At 37.4% G+C, this 24,663-nt stretch overlaps 1 protein-coding gene across 1 annotated transcript in view; it reads right to left on the bottom strand.

Moving 5' to 3' along the window:
- LOC150086891 (dynein axonemal heavy chain 7-like) overlaps positions 1-24,663 on the bottom strand; it is a 1,233,418-nt gene that overhangs the window by 431,286 nt on the left and 777,469 nt on the right. Inside the window, exon 39 of the mRNA XM_090372313.1 lies at positions 19,761-19,889. Within this exon, the coding sequence (XP_090228439.1) occupies positions 19,761-19,889 (129 nt within the window). The remainder of the gene's footprint in view (positions 1-19,760; positions 19,890-24,663) is intronic.

The raw sequence follows: 24,663 nt of genomic DNA, 5'->3' as shown, positions 1-24,663 counted from the left end.
AACAAGATTGGTGAGGGGAATGAAGGGATCCTCTTACCAAGAGAGGCTAAAGTCCTGCAAATTGCGGTGGCTGGAGACTAGGCACCTGCGTAGTGATCTGACTGAGTTGTATAAGGCCTTGAATGGGCTGAGCACGCTGAATTCTGATGGGATCCTTTCACTTGTTCAGATTACGAACCTAAGGGGGCATAAATTCGAATTAAGAAAAGACAGATGTAGAATAGATGTGCAGAAATTTGCCTTTAGCCAGCGGGTGGTTAATTGCTGGAACAAACTTCCATCTGTCGTTGTGGAAGTTGATAGGTTGAATAAATTTAAGGAGGAACTGGACAGGCATTTGGAGGGAATGGTGTGATTTTTTTTTTTTTTTTTTGGCTCATGCTGCATAAGCTCATACACTTGCTTTCTTGCATCACATGCCACTACTACTACTACTACCACTACATTCCCCCCCTAACTAGCAGTTTCCCTGAACACTTTAAGGTAGCCTCAATAATACTGGCAAAAACTTTTGCACCACCTTTGTTTAAGTATATCCCGTCTCTACAAAACAAATTCCTTCTACCTATAAGTGTGGGCCAAGCTGATAGAAATTTCCCCCCTAAAGCCTTGCAGAGTCCTTCAAGTCTTGAGTTAATCCACAAGGCTTTTAACATATAATCCCTCCTATCGTGCCTGGGCAGAACTGTAGACACACAGACATTGTGGCCTAGCTCGCGGCATTTCCTCAGCATGGTCCTGTATTTTTCGAACAAATCGTTATATCGTGTACGTTTAATGTCATTAGTCCCCACATGAATAATAATATTCTCTTTACCCCCCCCCCTTAAAATCTGACAATCCGTTGGTGAAATCATTAATAGTTGCTCCCGGCAGACATACCCTGGTTCTACTCCACCTATCCTTATTACAAAAAATATTCCCCGTTTCCCTGACAATGGAGTCTCCTAATAAAACAATTTCCTTTTTAACCAGAGTAGTTTGCACTTAGTTTTTCTGTTTTGAGGCCCGAATCGGGTGTGCATCACTTGGTAGATTTCTGGAGTCTTGAGTCCCTGACGAGCTCCCAGATGCATTATTCTCGAGGGCAAGCACCTGTTTTTTCAGGGAATCAAATTGTTCCATCAGTGCACAAAATTGTAATTTAAGATCGGTGCACTCCTTACATCGATCACAAAAAAAGAATCCCCAGGTGAGCCATGATTAGTCACCTGGTTTGGAAAACATTCCACAGGTTCCGCAATGGATTAAATCATGACTCACCCGTAAATCGCCATCGTCTATTTCCGTGTGAGGCACAGTACCCTGTGACATGTTTAAGGCATATCTCATAACTACCATTATAAAATTAGCTAAATATCAATGAAAATTGATATTTAGCTAATTTTAATTGAATCTGGAAGATTCAATTAAAGATAAGAGATTATCTTTATCTTAAAATTAACTTAAATATTAAAGGTAAAAATAAAAAAAAAATTCTAAGAAAGTCTGCTGAAAAACCTTCAGATGTAATAACAATCACATCTAAGATCACTATACTAGTGATTCATTTGTACAGCTCTACTACACCATGATTACAAAGTGTGCAAACTACTTATATGAATGGCACAGAGTGAAAAACTTCATATACCAGTTGAAATGAGTTTGTTTCTTCTATCAGTGCTTCAAGAAACTAATAAAAAAATAAAATAAAAATAAAACTTTTTCAATTCCCTAACTACTTATAGAAGAAACAAAGTCATTTCAACAGGAAAGTTGAGTCTTTTGTTCTGTGTCTTTGTATAGGTAGTTTGTACATGCTGGTACAGTGATCATGAATGTGTTCTTTAATTTTCTGAAGTTTTTTTCAGCAAGTTCCCTCAAAGAAAAAAAATTACTAGCGAAGGGAAGGAGGTGAGAGTGGGAAATTTGAAGGTCTCTAGAGAAGAACAATTTGAGGAGAAAATCTGAGGAGAAGAAATTTGAGGTTCTCTAGAGAAGAACAATTTGAGGAGAAAACAATCTGAGGAGAAGAAATTTGAGGTTCTCTAGAGAAGAACAATCCTAACAATGTTCCAGCTTATACAAAATCTCAAAGGGACTGAGCCAACTGCCTTGGGACTGAGTCAAATGCCAAATAAACTAAATTGAAATTGTTCCCTACATCCAGCTCAATAGTAACTGTGTCAAAAGTAGCTACTAAGTTAGTTAAACATGATTTTCCCTTAAAAAAGCTATGTTATGTGTTATTCAGAATACCATATCTATATAAATGACCCCAAATTGTATTACTGCCTCTAGGATTTTCCCTACAACTGAAGCCATACTAATTGGTCTGTAGTTACAAACTTCGCTCTCCAAACTACTTTGGTGTATCGGTGATATGTTGGCACTTCTCCAAATCAAAGGAATCTCTCCCTAGTTCAAAGATGCCCTCAATACGCAATGTTTCAATACACTCCCTAGCGGCCTCCATCAAAATTACTGGGTATATGCCTTCAATTGTCTTTATGCTCAAAGGTTTTTCTAATAAACAGTCATCTGTAATTTCGAAATTACTAATTTCATACAACTCAGCTTCACTTGCACAGCCTTTTCTCAGCATGAAGGATCTGTCTTCAGTAACTGATGCAAAGTAGCTGTTCGGTTCTTCCGCAACATCAGCTGGGTTGTCTAAGACTCTCCCACACCCAGTGCATAAGGGACCAATCTGATTTACTTTTTTCTTGTATTCCAGATACATGAAACATTCCTTGTCCCCATCCTTTGCTCTCTTAGGCAGTGCTTCTCGTACTCAGCTTAGCCTCTCTAACCTTATCTGTGATACTATTACAAATGAACCTGTAGCTGTTGGAGGCTTCAGTACTTTTCATTGCTCTGTAATATTCCATGCTATTTTTTTCTGTTCTGTTTTAATGGCCTGCTCCACATTCACCCATTTTGGCATCCTCCTCCTGCAATATTTTTTAATGCAATGTGTCTGTTGATGGCTTCTGTGATTTTTGTTTTAAAGGTATTCCATAATTCAAGTGTATTTGCTCTCACTCTGAATCCACCCAATTAATAGATGCCATATAGCACTTTAAACTGTCAAAATCCTCTCTTCCGAAATTAAAACCCATGCATTTATCTTTAAGCTGCAAATCATTCTTCATCTTTCAACTGATGACTGCATGATCACTACTACCTGTCAATAGTTCCTGTATTTTAAGGCCTGTGATGTCATCTAATTCATGAGTAATGATGAGATCAAGAATATTCCCACCCCCCCAGTATTTTCTCTAACATACTGGTACAACTGATGACTGCATATGATCACTACTACCTGCCAATGGTTCCTATATTTTAAGGCCTGTGGTGTCATCTAATTTGTGAGTAATGATGAGATCAAGAATATTCCCACCCCCAGTATTTTGTCTAACATGCTGGTACAAATAATAATCATCTAGTTTATTTAGAAAATTTTTTCCCCAAGGTAGTTTTCCACTTATTACAATCAAGCTGGGGGAGACTGAAGTCACCCATAATAAGCCATTCACATTTCATTGCCCATTCCATCTGCATGTAGCGGTACTACACTGACAGTGGTGGAGAATGAAAAGGACCTGGGGGTAATTGTGCAGGCAGATATGAAGTTCTCTGAGCAGTGCAGACGAGCTGCAAGAGTAGCTCATGGTGTCTTGTCAATGATATACAGGAATTTTTCTAGCAGGGATAAGGAGGTGATTATTCCCTTGTATAAGGCAATGGTTAGGCCACATCTTGAGTACTGTATACAGGTCTGGAGGCCTCATTTCAAGAAGGATGTAGAACTGCTGGAACGGGTACAGAGAAGGGCAACAAGATTAGTGAATGGAACAAAGGGTTGCTCTTACGAAGAAAGGCTTAAGTTTTGCAAATTACAGAGTCTGGAGACTAGGCACCGGCGAGGTGATCTGATAGAGGTGTATAAGGCTTTGAATGGTTTGAGCATGCTCAATGCCAATGGGATTCTTCATCTTGCTCAGAATAATCACCTCAGAGGGCATAAATTCAAATTGAGGAAGGACGGATGTCGGATAGATGTGCGGAAATTTGCCTTTGGTCAGCGGGTGGTTGGTTGGTGGAACCGACTTCCATCACTTGTTGTAGAAGTTGATAGCCTAAACAGATTTAAAGCTCAACTGGACAGGTATTTCGAACGAACAGAGGGGTGAAATGGGAGTGGGTTTTTTTTTTTTTTTTTTTTTTGGCTGATGCTGAATAAGCTTGCTTTCTTGCATCATATGCCTCTACTAATGCTAATGCTAATGCTAAAGACTCTCATAATATATTTCACAATCTTCTGGTCTGCGGATTATTCTCATTCTCATTCTCATTATACCTTTGCTTCCAACTAATTCACACCACACTGATTCTATGCTAGCAAATATAACTTCAGACTCAGCAAAAGCTCTTTTGCTGAGTCTGAACACCACCACTCCTTCTTATCTTTCCAAAATAAATTATAAATACCATAGTGGATCTCGTCATTCCCAGGTCCTAGGTGGCATCACGTTTCTGTTTGCCCTATTATGTCAGCATTAGTTCTCCTAACAGAAGTTCTTTCATCTTCAAACTGACAACTTGTGATCATTATCCACTAACGGTTCCTATATTTTGAATCCTGTGATGTCATCCAATTTGTGAGTAGGTAAATTGAATAAGTATTTGTGTGTACATTCCCATATGAGCAATTCTACGGGTGGATGTTGCATGTTTATCAAACTCTAATGGGGAGCTAAACGATTTTGTGATAATTGAAAGAAAAGTTGAAGAGAAATTGTTGAAGCTAAACATAAAAAGGCATTTAGGGTGGATGTAAGCTATTAAATTATATTAAGGGAGGCAGCAAAGGAAGTATGCAACCCCTTACAGATCCCATAATTATGAGCACAACCTTGGATTCAGCAGAGGTCACTATGGATTCAAGATGTGCAAATGTATCCACAATTCATAAAGAGGGATCAAAAGGTGATATGATTAATTACAGAACTGTTAGCTTAATGTCTGTTCCAGGGAAAGTAATGGAGTCACTGGTGCAAGAAGTAATGCAGGACTTTCTAGACAGGAATACAGTTATACTGCAGTCAAAAGCATGGATTTGTTAAGGGGTGGTCTTGTCTAACTGATTTGATTTAATATGATGCAATGACCGAAGAACTGGATGCAAAAAATAGTTTTGATATCATGTACTTGGATTTCTGGAAGGCTTATGATACTGATGCACATAAAAGACTGCTGTGCCAAGTGAAGCAATGTGGAATTAAGGGAAGTTACTGCTATGGATAAAGGAATGGATTAGTGGTTATCAATGGGCACTGCTCTTCACGGACTAAGATTATTAGTAGATTCTCCCAGGGTTCAGTTTTGGGCCCATTATTGTTTTAAATATTTCTTAATGATAATAATGAAGGTATATCAGGCATAATGCCTAACTTTAAAAATGATAGAAAGGTTGGCAGGATGGTTAATGATAGTGACCAGGATGACCTTGTGCAATAAGATCTTATGAAAATTAAGCCTTGGGCTGAGAAATGGTTGTTGAAGTTTAACATTGACATATGCATACTGCACATGGCTAGCAGTAACCACAGAGTAATTTATCAACTCTGTGGTACTACACTCAGGATAGTGAAAAATCAAAATGACCTGGGAGTATTTGTGTAGTCATATATGAAATTCACTGAACAGTGCAGACAGGCTGCCAGGACAACTCATAGGTTTTGTCAATGATATACAGAAACTTTGCTAGCTAGGATAAGGAGGTTATCATCCCTTTGTACAAGGCCATGGTTAGGCTGCACATTAAGTATTGAATACAGGTCTGGAGGTCTCACTTTAGTAAGGATATAGATCTACTGGAATGAGAGCAGAGAAGGGCACGAGATTGGTGAAGGGAACAAACAAAAGGGTGCTCTTACCAAGGGCTTCAGTTCTGCAAATTGCATTTGGAGACTAGGCATCTGCAGAGAGATCTGAATGTGGTTTTTAAGGCTTTGAATAGATTGAGTAAGCTAAATGTTGATGGCATTCTTTCTTTTGCTGAGACTACACATATGAGGAGGCACAAATTCAAGTTGAAGAAGGATGCAGGTAGACTTAGGGAAAGGAAAGTTAATCTTCAGCCAGTGGGTGGATAATTTTTGGAAGACACTTCCATCTGTTGTTGTGTGGTCACTCACAAAGACTTTTGTGGATTTATTGGAGGATTGTTTTCTACAGTAATATGTTTGAGGGGCAACCAGAGGGAGTAATAGAATTGATCTGATTATAAGCAGTGATTATTCATGCATTAAGAATTTGCAGATAAAGGGACCACTATGTGAGAGTGATCACAGTGTACTGATGTGGGATTTACTTAAAGATGTGACTACCATCAAGGGTAAAGGGAAGGGTTTTTGTTTTCATAAAGGTGACTACAGTGGTCTCAGACAGTTTTTAAATTCTATACAGTGGGATAAACTAACGATGTTACCAAAGGTGAATTCTAAATGGGAAGTCTTCAGGGACTTAATCTTGGAGGCTACTAGGCTTTACATACCACCTAAGAAATACTGTTAAAGGTTCAGGCCTAAATGGCTATAAGATGAATTAATGAGGCTCATGGCAGGAAAAAAAATGCATGGGATGCATATAAATTATCAGACAACACAGAAGCCTATGGCAAACAGTCTGTAATCAAGTCACAAAGGAGGATAAGCAGATGAAGGCAGATTACAAGAAATCTTTGGCAAAGGATGCAAGGAAAAACAGCTAAGAGTTCTTTACTTATGTAAACTCTAGAAGGAAGGGGATGAATCAGATTGGTCCATTTAACATAGATGGTTCGACTATTGATAATCCTGCTCAAGTAGCAGATAAACTGAATGAGTATTTTGCATCTACATTCACACGTGAGGAGTTATTCAAGGAGGGGAATGCCAGAAGTTTATCAAACTCTAACAGGGAGATAAGTGATTCTGTAATAACTGAGAGTAAAGTGGAGGAGAAATTGTTGAAGTTAAACATAAAAAAGATGCCTGGGGGCAGATGGAATTTATCCAGTTATAATGAAGGAAGCAGCAAGGGAAATAAGCAAACCCTTAGCCATAATTATGAGAGCATCCTTAGAGTCAGGAGAGGTCCCCATGGACTGAAGATGTGCAAATTTATCACCAATTCACAAAGGGTGACAAATAATTATAGACCTGTTAGTTTAACTTCTGTTCCGGGCAAAATAATGGAGTCACTGGTTAAAGAGGTGATACAGGCTAATCTAGACAAGACAGCAGCAGAAATAGCTCAGATACAGCATGGGTTTGTTAAGGGAAAGGCTTGTCAGACCAATTTGATTGGATACTATGATGTGGTCACAAAGGAACTGGATGGAAAAAACAATTTTGATATCATATACTTGGATTTCAGGAAAGCTTTTGATACTGTTGCACATGGAAGACTGCTGTACAAATTGGGGCAGTATGACATTAAGGGCAAGTTACTGCAATGGATAAAGGGGTTGGTTGAGTGGGAAATGGCAGAGAGTGTAATAAATAGACACTGCTCTACGTGGACTAATGCTATTAACAGATTCCCCCAGGGTTCAGTGCTGGGGCCATTGTTATTTTGTGTATTTATCAATGATATTGATGAAGGTATCAGGCTTAATGTCCAGGTTTTCAGATAATACAAAGGTTGGCAGGGTTGTTAATGATAGTACAGACAGTATGATTCTGCAACAGGATCTAGATAAGTTGGGCAAATGGTCTGAAAAGTGGCAACTGAAGTTTAACATTGACAAATGCAAAGTACTCCATATGAGTAGCAGTAACACAAGAGAAACGCCTCCCTGAGTGTAGTACCACACAGTTGTACTACACTCAGGGAGGTGGCGAATGAAAAATACTTGGGGGTAATTTTGCAGTCTGATATGAAGTTCTCTGAGCAGTGTAGACTGGCTGCCAGAGCAGGTCATGGAGTTTTGTCAATGATATATAGGAATTTTGCTAGCAGAGACAAGGAGGTGATTATCCCTTTGTATAAGGCAATGGTCAGGCCACACCTTGAGTACTGCATACTGTATACAGGTCTGGACGCCTCATTTTAGGAAGGATGTAGAGTTGCTAGAATGAATACAGGAAGGGTAACAAGATTGGTGAGAGGAAAAAAGGGGTGCGCTTACAAAGAAAGGCTTAAGTTCTGAAAGTTTCGGCAGCTGGACACTAGGCACCTGCGAGGTGATCTGATCGAGGTGTATAAGATCACCTGCGAGGTGATCTGATCGAGGTGTAAAAGGCCTTGAATGGTTTGAGAAGGCTCAATGCTGATGGGGTAGGTACTTCCACTTGCTCAGATCAAGAATCTGTGGGGAGGGGCATAGATTCAAATTGAGGAAAGACAGTTGTAGAATAGATATGCAGAAGTTTGTCTTTAGCCAGTGGGTAATTGATTGCTGGAACAGACTTCCATCTGTTGTTGTGGAAGTTGATAGCTTAAATAAATTTGAGGCTAAGCTAGACAGACATTTGAAGCAAATGGAGGGGTGAAATGGGAGGTATATCAGGCTTACTTTTTTTTTTTTTTTGGCTGATGCTCATAAGCTTGCTTTCTTGCATCGTATACCTCTTTCTATTAATGCTATTCAATCGCATTTTCCTTCCTGTTAATTATTTTAGAATAGTTTGGTCTATTTCTGTACTAGGCTATTTATTTAATATTTTTATCTATTTAATTTTAATTTAATAGCTGTGTATTTATTTTTTAGCTACTTATATTTTATCCATTTAATTTAATTTAATATGATATTTTTCCATAGACCGTCCATTCTGAAGGCCCCATTTTTGATAAATATTTTGCTAGACAGTGCTGTATGTGGGGTATTTACTGGAAAAATTTCTGCCCAGGCTTTTTTATATCTTCACTGAATAAGTAAGATGCTATGTCTTGCATAGCAACAGGACCACAGCTTATGGCCCAGTACTTTGGCAGATTGGAGGTTGTCGGAATGCTGTGTTATGTGCTTTGTTGTTTTGTTACTAGCACATTGTGGTTCCTGATGAGAGGTGAGGCCCCAACAGATGAAATCCTTCTTTTTGCATCATATTTTAATTTTTTTATTTTTTTAGTCAACATTTTTAGTCAATAAGTTATCTTTTTGCATTTTGGCTCTCAAATCAAATCCAAACAACTTCAGAGAACATGACACAAAGGAGACAAGGTATCTCAGTGAGCTCTGTGTATATTCTAAAAATCATTGTTTTTCTTTTCAGTACACAGCAATGTTACACAAGTAGATTGTAATACCTGCATATTTGTTCCCTTTTCTTGCAAAAAAAATTACTTATTATCTGCTGTTTAATAAAAATGGGTGTAACTTTCTCAAATTTTAAATTCTAAAAACCTGAGAACCCATTTTTTACTTATTTCACTCTATAACAGAGGAGTACTATGATTGCACTATTTCCATTAAATAAAAAGCAATTTTGGTTTTTTACTTGAAGTAATGCCATCTAAGACAGCCCATTGTAAGACTGAAGGGTGCTATATACCATTACACATTTTTTATCTAACATAAACATTAGTTTTTAAGCTCATAACAGAAAAAAGAATATATGTTCAGCTATTACCATAGGTAAGTTGGATTTATTTAACAAATTAACTAGACAGAGAGTGGTACCTAGTCTCAACACCCATGATGGTATTGAGGATCACCCTGTCAACAATTAGCTCTTTCATTCTTGGTTCTGTGAATTTTGAGTCACCTTGATGAATCATCCTAATGATTAGAAATTCATTTTCACGAAATGGATAGCATTCCTGACAAAAACAAACTGGACATCCTTCAATGTAAAGCAAAGAAAACTTTCAACACATTAATCTACTTCTATTATTGTTTCTCAAAGAAGTGCTGAGGAGAACTGCTTTACAAGTGTTTGTGTACTTATACACAAACATATAAGACATACCCATTTGTAAAAATTTAGACCCCTCTCTAACAGTTAGGGCTCCCTCCCACTTCTATTCACGTAATGCATGAACTTAAAGAAACTGGAAAAAAAAAAAAAAAAAAAAGATTGCATTATTGTTGCTAATTTTGCACCTTTGTTGATTCAAAGGAAATTGTCATTCTGAAATGGGTTTTCTTTAGGGATAAAGCTTGGTTCTGCTTGAGTGGTTACAACTTTAGTCAAAACACAGGATATGGATCCCTAATAATGACTTTAAAAGAATTATTTCCTCCATGGGCTATTTCCATTAAGACATAACTACCAGCTGATAAATGATTGATAGCAGCACTAGAACTTCTGACACTTTTGAAAGTTCCCTGATCATATGCATTGCTCTTGATGATCAGAATGTTGACAAGAAAGAGAAAGGAAATAATATTACATGAGAGATAACTGATCCCTGATTGCCCAATCAGAAGGAACCCAGAAACCCCACTCTTTAAAGGTTCTCTTGTTATTATATCTGTAGATTTTAATTCCCAACTTACAAATTAAAAAAATATATTTTTTTAAATTATTTTTTATAAATTTATATTCTGTTGCCAAATAGATTCATTGAAAATACAGTACATCTGTATCCCCTCCCATATTTCTGTTTATCATCCTGTCTTTAAATTTTCTTTTATATATATATATTTGGCTTCTTTGACTTGTCTTTTGATAAAATCTCCTCCCCTCCCCAATTATTTTGAAATATTTTTTATTAAATGCATATTAAAAATGCAAGGGGGCATGTGAAAGCATATTTTGTTACCTCCAATTACTAGTATTTCCCTTTTCTACTTGTTTGCAATGTTGAGAAATTCTTGTTTCAAACAACCTTCCCGTCTTGCTGACTTTTTTCCTTTTTTCACACAGTTGATTTTCCCACACCAACCCATTTTTGGATATAATATGCCTTCTCCTAGTCAGAGTAATATTTTAAGTGATGCAATTGTAGTGTAACAGTGCATCAAACTGAAATGTGGGACTGTTGAAAGGCAAAGTGTATAACAATAATCCTCACATATTAGACGAACTGAAAGCCAATATACAGAATGAAATTGTGACTTTCAAACATTACAAAAGGTGTCATTGAATATAATGGAAAGAGTCCTTGCATGTAATTAAAAGAAGGTGGACATTTTCAACATTTATTACAGTTTTTTATAATTATTTCAGGGTTGAATGAACCATTATACAAAACATGCAAGTGCATGGGGTACAGATGACAAAGAAAGCCTATGGATGATTGATCCTTGGTCCAAAGTTGCCATCAGGCAACAAGTGCAGCCAACTGGGCCTTGTGCAATCAAATTTATCCCTGCAAATATGGGAACTCTGTGTGGGTAAAGTTTTTACGGCTCCAGCTAATATAGAAGTTTTTCTTAAATTTTTGCCATTTCATTAATTAATTTATTTATTTATTATTATATTAATTTATTTTCTAGAAGTATCTTTATATTCCTAGTTACTATACTTAGTCTATTTTGAATTTAGAAAGAGATTTTGTAGGTTATTACTTAGTATCGGTAAACCTTGTACCATTCAAAACTTGCTGCCATTGTTGTAGTATATTAGATCGATACAGAATAGTGTAACATATATCTTGAACTTGATAGCATAAAGTATAATGTAATATGGAATATGTACTAGGTAGCGTAATATGGAACACTGTATTAGGAATCTCTTAGCTTAGTACAGTATTGTCAATTAATCAATTAAATTTATAAATCTTATTAATTTTTATTGTTAATTAAATTGTATTGAAATGGAAATAATGCCCCAGATGAGAGCAGCAAAGCAACATGCACAAAATAGTGGAAGTGCTATGGTTCGGGGGAGAACCGAAGTGGGCAATTCTCCAACGAACCACAGTCCAAAAAAATGTGCAAAATGTGACATGTTTATAGCCTTGCTGGAACAGGACATTACCTAGCCATAGGGATGCCTTTTGTGTGTGTGCTAGGTGCAGAGAATGTGAAGAAATTAGGTGCCAACTCAGCATTCTGATGGGAGTCTAAAGAGTCGGGTAGATTCCCTCTAAGGAAATAAAATGGGCGCCCATCAAGCTCTCAGCTGCCAAACTCAACAATAGAGCTCACTCTTGTGCATCCAGGCCAAACAGTGGCAATCTTCAGGGCAGAATGCAGTGGTCCCATAGGAGACAGTTATTGTCGGTGATTCAATTTTCAGGGAAATGGGAAATATATTGTGCAAAAAGGATAGGTGAAATAGGACTAGGGTATGTCTGCCAGGAGCAAAAGTTAATAACTTGTAGAGCAGAAGTCATATTTAAGGGCACAAAAGGTGATATCGTTGTACACATTCGCAATAATGACATTAAGTGTAGGAGATCTGCGGATTTACTTAACAAATTCAGGTCAATGTTGAAAAAAAAGTCGTAAGTTAGGGTTAAATTTGAAAGTGTCTGCAATCCTGCCCAGACACGATAGGAGGGAGTATATGAAGAGAGCCTTGTCAATCGATTCAGCCCTAGAGACATTCTGCAAGGCTCGTGGGGTTGAATTTTTCTCAGTGTGGCTTGTGCTTGTTAACAGGAGACATTGCTTCTACAGGGATAGGATACACTTAAATAGAAAGGGTGCAAGAATATTTGCTGATGCTATCAAGGCAATGTTAAGTGGGTCAGAAACTGCTAGCTTAGGGGAATTCATAGACTAATAGATTAACAGTAGCTGCAGGCAGAGGTAGAAGTGATTCTTGCACTGCTTCTATTGGAATGAGCAGCTGCCAGGAAAGCAAGCTGCTGGGGATTTCAGGAACTGCTGGGAGTCACGAAACAAGTAAATACATGGGCTGTGTTAGAGTAACCAAGAGTAAGAACAGGTGCATGAATAGTTGCATGTACACCAATGCTAGGAGTATAGTAAATAAATTTGATGAATCTGAAGTGCTGGTCAAGACAAAGGCAGATACTGTCAGAGATGTGTATCACACAGATATAAGAAATGCAGAATTGGAATCTGGGGAGTACAATGTTTACAGAAAGGATAGACAGGATAAGAAGGGAGGAAGGGTTATACTGTTAGTTAAGAAACACATAAAATCTAAGGAAGTGCATCCAATTGACATAGGTGGACAGTGCAATGTTGAGTCAGTTTGGTGTAACATAAGCACTGGGAAAGCAAAAATGAGGGTAGGAGTTTGTTATTATCCTAATGACTGTGATAAGAACAATGAACAACTGTACAGGGAAATAGAGTAGGCCAGTAAATCAGAATGTCTTATAATGGGGGATTTTAACTTCTCAGATATTGACTGGAACTTGTGGTTCATCACTCGTAAACTAGCAAGGCTTTTGTGGATTTATTGGATGATTGTTTTCTATGGCAGCACGTTAGAGAGGCAACCAGAGGGAGTAACACTCTTGATCTGATTATCATCAGTGATTCTTCATGCATTAAGAATCTGTAGATATAGGAACCACTAAGTGGCAGTGATCACAGTGTATACTGATGTGGGTTTTACTTAAATATGTAACTACCATCATGGGTAAAGGGAAGGGTTTTTGCTTTCATAAAAGGTGACTACAGTGGTCGAGATTTTTTAAATTCTATAAAGTGGGACCAACTGATGACATTACCAACCACAAATTCTAAATAAGTAGCATTCAAGGGATTAATCTTGGAAGCTATGAGGCTTTTCATACCAACTAAGAAATACTGTTCAAGTTTTAGGCCTAAATTGGATCAGATGACCTAATGAGACTTGTTCCAGAGAATAAAAATGCATACAATGCATATAAATTATCAGAAGACACAGATGACTATGGCATATAGAAGGTAGTCTCTAATCAAGTCACAAAGGACGTTAGGCAAGCAAAGGCAGATTACAAGAAATCTTTGGCAATTAATGCAAAGAAAAATAGTAAAGACTTCTTTACTTATGTAAAATCTAGAAGGCCCTGCATGGCCGAGTTGAAATTAGATATTATACAACCTAATATTTTTTGGCATTCTTTCTCCTGTGTCCTCTTCTTCTTCCACTTCATTTAACTACTATTACCTATTGATGAGGTGATTGTAGTTAAACAAGACCTAATTACTGTTATGGGAAATCTGAATGCTAAGGTTAGTAAAGGGGGCAGATCTGACAAAACTGTAGTAGGAGTTTAGTCTTGTAGCAACAAATGAAAGAGGAGATTGGCTGATACAATGTTGCCAAGAGGAGAACTTGATTATTGCAAACACTTGGTTTCAATTTAACTTCCCAAGAGAAGTCTCTATACATGAAAGTTCCCCTAGACAGCAAAATAAACATGGTCAGAAACCAACTTCCTCTATATCATGATTAACCAGAATTTCTGGGGAAGTGTTAAGAGCACCAAGAAATATATCAGTGCATATGCTATATGTATAATCTAGTCATAACTGAGACTAAACTGAAACTGAAGGCTATTAGGAAAAAGCAATTGATGAAGAAAGTTGATTTAGAGAAGTTAAAATAATCCAGAAATGTATAAGGTAATGAAGACATGCCTTAACAAAAGAATGCAGTATATGCAAAGGCAAGAGGAGGAGTGGGGGGGTGGAAGATCTTTGAAACAGTTTTATAGCTGTTCTGAATGAAACTAGCTCAGAAGTTCTAGGTTTTAAGAAACATCTGAAGGACTGGATGACAGATAAAATTCTGACACTCATGGAGCAACTTAGAGCATTTAAGAACCATGATGCATTAAGGTACAAGGTAAATGGAGCAAACAAAATTAAAGAAACTGCCTTTCGGTCTTCACAAAAAGATTAAGGAGATTTCAGGAGAAAATAGAATACCCTACTTCAATCCAAAAGGACAAAGGTAAGATTATTATGGAAGAATTGGAAAAACTGAAGATGTGGCATGTTGTGAGTTGTAGCAGGCAAAGGCAATATGCACATGAAGTCTTTTAATGCCCTTGGTTTCTTAGCCTTGCCCACCACAACAGTCTTCAGCCAATGGGTACAGTCCGTACTGGAACAAAGACAATTTCTCCTCGCTCTTTTCTGCCTTGGTGTTTACTGTTCTGTGCAAGCAGCTTGAGTATTTTCTGGCAGATCATGCCAAAATGGCTGTTTCATCAGCATTATATATATTTGAAAATGACACACACCTGACTGTGTTATTAATTAAGTTGTTTTTTAAATTGCTCAACACTTTCAACTTAGGACCTCACCACAAATTTTATATTAGTGATATTGTGCCTTTGTTTTCCACAGCCACCCTGAAGAGCAATTAAAATTGCACAATTCAAAATGTTTTGCAAACTTTTCTGCTACTGCTGCCTGCAGTTCATTGCCATGCACAACCATTAGCTCATAGTTGTATAATCTGCCTATTTGATACATAACTTTTTCAATCTCCACATCAAATTTTAAAGCAAATTCCTTTATTGCTTCTTTTCATTTTTTAATATCTGACACTGTCTATGTGCTTATTCCACAGATGGTGTCAGACATTCTTCGGCAATTTTTATACCAGAAACACCTTTTCTTTTTACATAACTTTTTCAGTTTTTAAGATCCATAATTAAATTAAAATATTTTAACTTAAATAATAGAGCACAAATGCACACTATGACTTTTTACACCACTTTATGATTGTTTAAGATTCATAATTAAAGTAAAATATTTTAAATTAAACAACAAAGCACAAATGCATAATGACTATGAAGAATATTTAAAGGATAGGTGGAACAGGAATAGGGTATGTCTGCCGGGGCAAAGGTTGATGACGTTGTAGAGCGGATATCATCTTTTAAGGGCACAAAAGGTGATACAGTTGTACACGTTGGCACTAATGATATTAAGAGTAGGAGACCGGCGGAATTACTTAACAAGTACAGGTCACTGTTAAAAAAAAGCCATGAAATAGGGTTGAATTTGAAAGTGTCTGCAATTCTGCCCAGACACGACAGGAGGGAGTATATGATGAGAGCCCTGTCGATCAATTCGGCCCTGGAAAGATTGTGCAAGGCTCAAGGGGCAGAATTTTTTTCTGCCTAGTCTGTACTTGTTCACAGGAGAGACTGCTTCTACAGGGATGGGATATACTTAAATAGAAAGGGTGCATGAATGTTTGCTGTTGCTATTGAGGCAGTGTTAGGTGGGTCGGAAAACTGCTAGATTGGGGGGATACAAGGACTAATAGTTTAACAGTAGTCACTGGCAGTGGTGAAAGTGATTCTTTCACTGCTTCTATTGGAATGAGCAGCAGCCTGGAAAATAAGATGCAGGATATTTCAGAGACTGCTGGGAATCATCGGGGTACAAGTAAACACATGGGTTGTGTTAGGGTAGCTAAGAAAAAGAACAGGTGCATGTATACTTGCGTGTACACCAATGCTAGGAGTTTAGTAAATAAATTTGATGAATTTGAGGTATTGCTCAAAACAACAAAGGCAGATATTGTTGGGATTTCAGAGACGGTGTCACACAGATATAAGGAATGCAGAACTGGAATTTGGGGAGGACAATGTCTAAAGAAAGGATCGACAGGATAGGAAGGAAGGAAGAGTTATGCTATTAGTTAAGAAATACATAAAATCCAAAGAAGTGAAGCCAGTGGACATCGCTGGACAGTGCAGTGTCGAGTCAGTTTGGTTTGACATAAGCACTGGGAGATCAAAATTGAGAGTAGGAGTGTGTCATAGGCCTAATGACTCTGATGAGTATAATAAGAAACTGTACAGGGAAATAGAGTGGGCCAGTAAATCAGAGAGTCTTATAATGGGGGATTTTAATTTCCCAGATATTGACTGGAATTTGGGGGTTGGTCACTCACACACTAGCAAGGCTTTTGTGGATTTATTGGATGATTGTTTTCTACATCAGCATGTTCGGGAGGCAACTAGAGGGAGTAATACTCTTGATTTGATTATCAGTAGTGATTCTTCATGCATTAAGAATCTGCAGATAAATGAACCACTAGGTGGCAGTGATCACAGTGTGCTGAAGTGGGATTTACTCAAAGAGGTAACTACCATTAGGGGTAAAGGGAAGGGTTATTGCTTTCGTAAAGGCGACTACGATGGACTGAGACAGTATTTAAATTCTATACAGTGGGACCAACTGATGATGTTACCAACAGCAAATTCAAAATGGGAAGCATTCAAAGAACTTATCTTGGAAGCTACTAGGCTTTACATACCAACTAAGAAATATTGTTCAAGGTTTAGGCCTAAAGGGATGTCAGATGAACTAATGAGACATATGGCAGAGAATAAAAATGCATGGGATACATACAAATTAACACGTGACACAGAAGCCTATGATAGATACAAGTTGATCTGTAACCAAGTTGCAAAGGAGGTTAGGCAGGTGAAGGCAGATTACGAGATATCTTTGGCAAGGGATGCAAAGAAAAACAGCAAAGATTTCTTTACTTATGTAAACTCTAAAAGGAAGGGGATGAATCAGATTGGTCCACTTGATATCGATGGGTCAACTGTTGATGATCCTGCTCAGGTAGCTAACAAAGTAAATGAATATTTTGCATCGACATTCACACATGAGGAGTTATTCAGCGAGGGGAATGCCAGAGGTGTATTCAACTCTGGCAGTAAGCTAGAGAATCTTGTAATCTCTGAGAGTAAAGTGGAGGAGAAATTGTTGAAGATGAACACAAGAAAGGCACCTGGGGTGGATGGGATCTATCCAGTTATATTAAAGGAGGCAGCAAAGGAAGTAAGCAAACCCTTAGCCATAATTATGAGAGCTTCCTTGGACTCAGGGGAGGTACCCACAGACTGGAGATGTGCAAATGTCACCCCAATTCACAAAGGAGGATCAAAGGCTGACACAAGTAATTATAGACCTGTGAGTTTAACTTCTGTTCCAGGAAAATTAATGGAGGCACTAGTTAAAGAAGCACTGCAGGATCATTTAGACAAGACTTCAGTTATAGCTCGGACACAGCATGGTTTTGTTAAGGGGAAGTCTTGCCTGACCAATTTGATTGGATACTATGATGCAGTCACAACAGAACTGGATGCAGGGAAAAACTTTGATATTATATACTTGGATCTTAGAAAGGCTTTTGATACTGTTGCACATGGAAGACTGCTGCACAAATTGGAGCAGTGTGGCATTGAAGGCAAATTGCTGCTATGGATAAAAGGATAGTTGAGGGGGAGAAGACAGAGGGTGGTAATCAATGGACACTGCTCATTGTGGACTAATGTTATTTGTGGAGTCCCTTAGGGTTCAGTATTGGGTCCATTATTGTTTTCTGTATTTATAAATAATATTGATGATGGTATATCAAGCTTAATGTCCAAGTTTGCAGACGATACGAAGGTTGGCAGGGTTGTCAAGGACACTACTGACACTATGCTGATGCAACAGGATCTGGAAAGGTTGAGCAGATGGGCTTTGAGGTGGCAAATGAAGTTTAACATTGATAAATGTAAAGTACTACATATGGGAAACAGCAACCCCAGAGCAACGTATCAACTCTGTGGTACTACACTGACAGTGGTAGAGAATGAAAAGGACCTGGGGGTGGTTGTGCAGGCAGATATGAATTTCTCTGAACATTGCAAACGGGCTGCAACAGTAGCTCATGGTTGTCAATGATATACAGGAATTTTTTCTAGCAGGGATAAGGAGGTGATTATTCCCTTGTATAAGGCAATGGTCAGACCACACCTAGAGTACTGTATACAGGCCTGGAGGCCTCATTTCAAGAAGGATGTAGAGCTGCTGGAACGAGTATAGAGAACGGCAACAAGAGTAGTGAATGGAACAAAGGATTGCTCTTACGAAGAAAGGCTTAAGTTTTGCAAATTACAGTGTCTGGAGACTAGGCACCAGCGAGGTGATCTGATAGAGGTGTATAAAGCCTTGAATGGTTTAAGCATGCTGAATGCTGATGGGATTCTTCCTCTAGCTCAGAAAAATCACCTGAGAGGGCATAAATTCAAATTGAGGAAAGACAGATGTAGGATAGACGTGCGGAAATTTGCCTTTAGCCAGCGGGTGGTTGGTTGGTGGAACAGACTTCCATCCCTTGTCATGGAAGTTGATAGCCTAAATAAGTTTAAGGCTCAGCTGGACAGGTATTTCAATCGAACAGAGGGGTGAAGTGGAAGTGGTTATTTTTTTATTTATTTATTTATTTATTTATCTATTTTATTTTATTTTATTATTTTATTTTTTTGGCTGATGCTGCATACATAAGCTTGCTTTCTTGCATCAAATGCCTTTACTAATGCTAATGGTAATGAATGTTGTACATCACAGAGCCAACAAAAAGATCAGAGAGAATGTCAAGAAGAAAATCTGCCATGGATTGGATGGTTAGATTCTACTCAATCCATGCAGTAAGCCATAATGTCCAGCAACTGATTGATCCAGATTAGCCAACATCTGGACTACCTAGCAAAGGTTTATTTACTATAATACTATTTACTAATGTGCCTGAAATGTAACACACTTCATACATTAACTAGCTAGTTTTTCAGTTATCTGCACCATGTTTTTCAAAAAAAAGTGTCAATTAATTTTCAATAGTGTTTTAGTTTCCTTTCAATTTCACCTGCTCTGCAATGAAAAGATTTGGTAATAATAATTGGTGAAATATTTTTTTGGATAACAAGGCTAATTACTAAAGATATTTTTTTTATATTCTAATATAGTGTGAGAATTATAAATTATATAATTATAATATATAATATATAATCAAACATGTTTACTGCTATAACTTTATATGATCTTCCTGCCTGCCTGCTGGAAGTTAAGTTTTTGCTAGACTTTTAATGCAGAAATAATATTTAATTTATATACATTTAAAATTTCCTACCTTTTTCCCAGTAGCTGGATCATTTACTTTTTCAGGTTTAATATCTTTCATGACACATACTGCAGCCATAACAAGTTTTACAGCATTTGGTGGGCTTTTCATAGATTTTACTACTGTTATATCAGCAGGCTAGAAATTAAAAAAAAAAAACAAAGAAAAAAAAATATGAGTTCAAAAATTATTAAAAACAGGAATGTTAAGTCAAACTTAGAAACTTTAGTTTTACTTTTGCATTATACAGCAATGGAATTAGAAGAATGCAAGGTGTGGCAATAAAGATTCCAGATTGGTGGATTTAAAAATAAATCAGCTTTATTATTGCGGTGTAAATGTGTGGATAATTTGTTTCTTCTTTTCTATTTTCAAATTTACTACAATAATGATTTTAATTCTTTAATGAGGTTCAACAGTTTATCAAATGAAGTGTTCCAGATGGTGCTATCGCAGTCATGGTCGATGAGTTTGAAAATAAACAGGAACTTTCTTAATCTCTGTACAACCATCTGTACAACAGATGGTTGTACAAAAAATTATCCAGTACTATCAGGTTGCAAGTAACAACCAGTTTCGTTAGTAGTGTCATCATGATTTTGCAATGGAGCAATGAACAAATACCAAATTTTGCTTTAAACTGGGAAAATCTGGAACAGAAACATATAAAATGTTAAAAACGGTTTAAAGTGATCAAACATTAAGTCATACTAGTGTGTTTGAATGGTATAAGCAGTACAGAGATGGACATGAGAACAGAGTTACAAAAGTTCAGGAAATTGTGGCAAGAGATCATATTTGACCCTCAGGAAGGCTGATGAATTGGATATGAGTAAAGAGATGATTTTCCAAATTCTGCATGAAGATTTAAGCAAAAGGAAGGTCTGTGCAAAATTTGTGCCACACAGCCTCAAGGATGGGCAGAAGCAGTATCATCATGCAAATACTTCATCCAGATTTATCAATACAATCATAATTTTTTTACTGTATTGTTGTTGGAGACGAGTTGGGAGTTTTAGTATGACCCAGAGATGAAGTGTTGGAGCATGCAGTGGACTTCAAAATCATTACCAACACCCAAAAAGTTTCATTTACAGACGTTCAGGATCAAGACGATGCTGATCATGTTTTTTTAACAAACAAGGATATGGCAATGCCCCTGGTCATTCTGCACTTGTGAAGACATTTATGGCAACAGATCAATCATGCACACTACTTTTCTAATCTAGCACCAGCAGACTTCTCCCTCTTTTCTAAGGTGAAAACTATCCTCAAAGGAAAGAGATTTCAGGATATTGAGGACATAAAGAAAAATGTAACCACCAAACTGTGGATGGCTTTACTGACTCTTTTCAGAAACATTATGAATGATGTATTAAGTGCATTTAATCAAGTGGCGATTACTTTGAATAAAAATAAAAACATACCATTTTTGAGCACCTTCACTTTGTGTTCGTTTTATTACACCAGTCTCAGAAACTTTAATGTCACACCTCATATTTTGGAAAGCACACTTACAAAATATTTGTTCTTATTCCAATGGAGTATTATATATATATATATATATATATATATAGTTCCCATGTAAGCTACATGCAAAAAGAGCTTTAAGTTCAAAACCATAATACTTAGTAGGGCAGCTACCTTTGATGGACAATACAACAGACTCGGCTTTCCTGGATATACTTTCTAACTTCCAGTAAGTGTTGGCCAGAATTTTCTCCCATTTCATCTGCAAAACATTGTGAAATGTAGGTTTAAAGAAGGCTGTTTAGCCCACAGCTGGATCCAGCACTCTAGTTCATTCTATGTGTTCAGCAGGGTTGAGGTCTGGATTCAGAGATGGCTAGTCCAACTTTTTTTGATGTCACCCTCCACAAACCAGCCCTGTAATCAGATCTTTACTCTATGACATATGGTGTGCTATCATGCTGAAAATGAATGGGCCCATTTCCATAGTATTACTACAGTGTAAGTAGCACACAATTATCTAAATCATTCAAATACATCATTGACTTAAAGGTTTCATTCAGTATTCACCAATGAACCAAGTCAAAACCAGCTCTGAAACAGCCCATACTGTATAAGCATTGATTTTTTTGCATTGTGTTCACTTCAGCTACTAATACTAATAGTTTAAGGATATGGCTTTATTAATGATATATGACCTTCAATAAAAACTACTTGTAATTGCAATAAAAAAATGGGAACCATATATTGAAATACAGCAAAAGCTTAATAGTTAATAGTAAAAATCGGAACCTTAATTTTTGACTTCCACTTTATATTTATTTATATGAAGGGCATCATACGCTTCTTAAAAGTGAGAATAAAAAACAATTTTGCACTTAGTTTTTTTTTTTAAGTAACTGCCAATAGTTACTATGAATACAATATTTTATTTCTACAGCATATACAGTACAGATGACCAGAAACAAAAAAAAAAGGCACAGAAAAATCTAACTCCATGCCACAATTTTTTAAAATCTGGGTATAAAAGTTGGCAAGTTATATTATGAAAGTTTAAAAAAAAAATAACTAGTGTCATTTCCTATTTCTTATCCCATTGTTTTCAAAACAATGTAAAGTCAGCTGTGTTACTTGGACTTAGATGTTTATCACTTCAGCAATATTACTACAAAGATATCTGAAGCTACAGTTTGTAGCTTCAGATACATTGTATAACTGCACAAATGTGTTTGTTCCCAGGTGGAGCTGCATGGTGAAAAAACCTGTGGAATATCTCATGGGGATAAACTCATTCTCTCCACTCAAGGTCAGCTAACTTAGCTCGAAGTGCAGAAGCCTTCAGAAATTCTTCTAGTTAGTCACAGATAGGAATTGAACTAAGACCTCTCCAAACAAGTGAAAGAATACTGTATCCATTCAAATGTCACTGACAATGCTGGCATTATGAATATGATAATTTCATTGTAGAGCACTTATGGTAGTACTAGATAAAAAAGAAAAGAGAGGCTATTCATAAATTGTCATAATAGTAATCGTGGCATGTGAAGCAAGAAAGCAAGCGTATGAGCTTATGTAGCATCAGCCAAAAAAAAACAAACAAATTCACACAATCATTCCCTCTAAATTTTTTGTCCAGTAGAGACTTAAATTAATTTTACCAATCAACTTGCACAATGACAGATGGAAGTTTGTTCCAGCAATTAACCACCTGCTGGCAAAAGGCAAATTTCCGCACATCTATTCTACAGCTCTTTCCTGAATTTGAATTTATGCCCCGTTAGGTTCGTAATCTGAACAAGTGGAAGAATCCCATCAGAATTCAGCGTGCTCAACCCATTCAAGGCGTTATACACCTCAATCAGATCACCCACAGGCACCTAGTCTCCAGCTGCTGCAATTTGCAGAACTTTAGCCTCTCTTGGTAAGCGGATCCTTTTTATTCCCCTCACCAATCTTGTTGCCCTTCTCTGTACATGTCAAAGCAAATCTACATCCTTCCTAAAATGAGGCCTACAGACCTGTACGCAGCACTCAAGGCGTGGCTTGACCATTGCCTTATACAGAGGGACAATCACTTCCTTTTCCCTGCTAGCAAAATTTCTGTATATCATTCACAAAACCCCATGACCTGCAGTGGCAGCCTGTCTGCATTGCTCAGAAAACTTCATATCTGACTGCACAATTACTCCCAGGTCTTTTTCATTTTCTAACACCCCAACTGTAGTACACACAGCTGGTATGTTCCTCTGTGGTTACTTCTACCCATATGCAGTACTTTGCATTTGTCAATGTTAAACTTCAGTTGCCACTTCTCAGCCCATCTGCCCAAATTTTCTAGATCCTGTTGCCATTACTGTACCAAATTGCCATTACTGTCTTTAACAACCCTGCCAACCTTTGTATCATCTGTAAACTTTGACACTAAGCTTGATATACCTTCATCAATATCATTGATAAATATAAAAAACAACAGTCGACCCAACACCGAACCCTGTGGGACTCCACTAATAACATTAGTCCACGAAGAGCAGCGCCCACTGATTACCACCCTCTGTCATCTCCCACTCAATCATCCTTTTATCCATTGTAGCAACTTACCCTTAATACCATTCTGCTCCAATTTGTACAGTAATCTTCCATGCAAAACAACGTCACAAGCTTACCTGAAATCCAAGTATATGATATCAAAATTATCAATTATCAAAAAATCAAAATTTTTTGCATCCAGTTCCTTTGTAACCACATCATAATATCCAATTAAATTTGTCAGACAAGACTTTCTCTTAACAAACCCATGCTGTGTCTGAATTATTGCTGCAGTCTTGTCGAGATGATCCTGCAATGCATCTTTAACCAGTGACTCTATTATTTTAACTGGAACAGAAGTTAAACTAAAAAAAGTAAAGTAAAGTGCAGCCATTATCAACCCACTGCAGGATGGAAGCCTCCTCCACAATTCATGCTGAGAGAAAAATGGACTATAATCTGCCACACTGGTCCAGTGCGGGTTGGCAGATTGACCGTATTCAGCAGTCAGGGGCTTGAATCCCGGTCTACAAAGAGCGTGTGCTACTGCACTCCCGCTCCTACCCACTCGGCTACGGAGGCCGTATATATAAGTTAATATATATATATATAATATAAGTTAAACTAACTTGTTAGTAATTACTTGTGTCACCCTTTGATCCCCCTTTGTGAATTGGGGATACATTTGCACATCTCCAGTCCGTGGGAACTTCCCCTGAGTCCAAGGATGCTCTCATAATTATGGCTAAGGGTTTGCTTACTTCCTTTGCCACCTCCTTTAATATAATTGGATAGATCCCATCCACATTAAGCCTGATAATTTCTTATGTTTTAACTGCAATAATTTCTCCTCCACTTTGCTCTCAGTTATTACAAAATCATTAAGCAGCCTACAATTTGATAACCTTCTGGCATT

Source organism: Mastigoproctus giganteus, chromosome 4 (assembly GCF_048544385.1).
Source record: "Mastigoproctus giganteus isolate SK-2022 chromosome 4, ASM4854438v1, whole genome shotgun sequence".
Taxonomy (NCBI): Eukaryota; Metazoa; Arthropoda; class Arachnida; order Uropygi; family Thelyphonidae; genus Mastigoproctus; species Mastigoproctus giganteus.
Note: the sequence above shows the minus strand (reverse complement) of the source record. Positions and strands in the feature narration are given on the sequence as shown.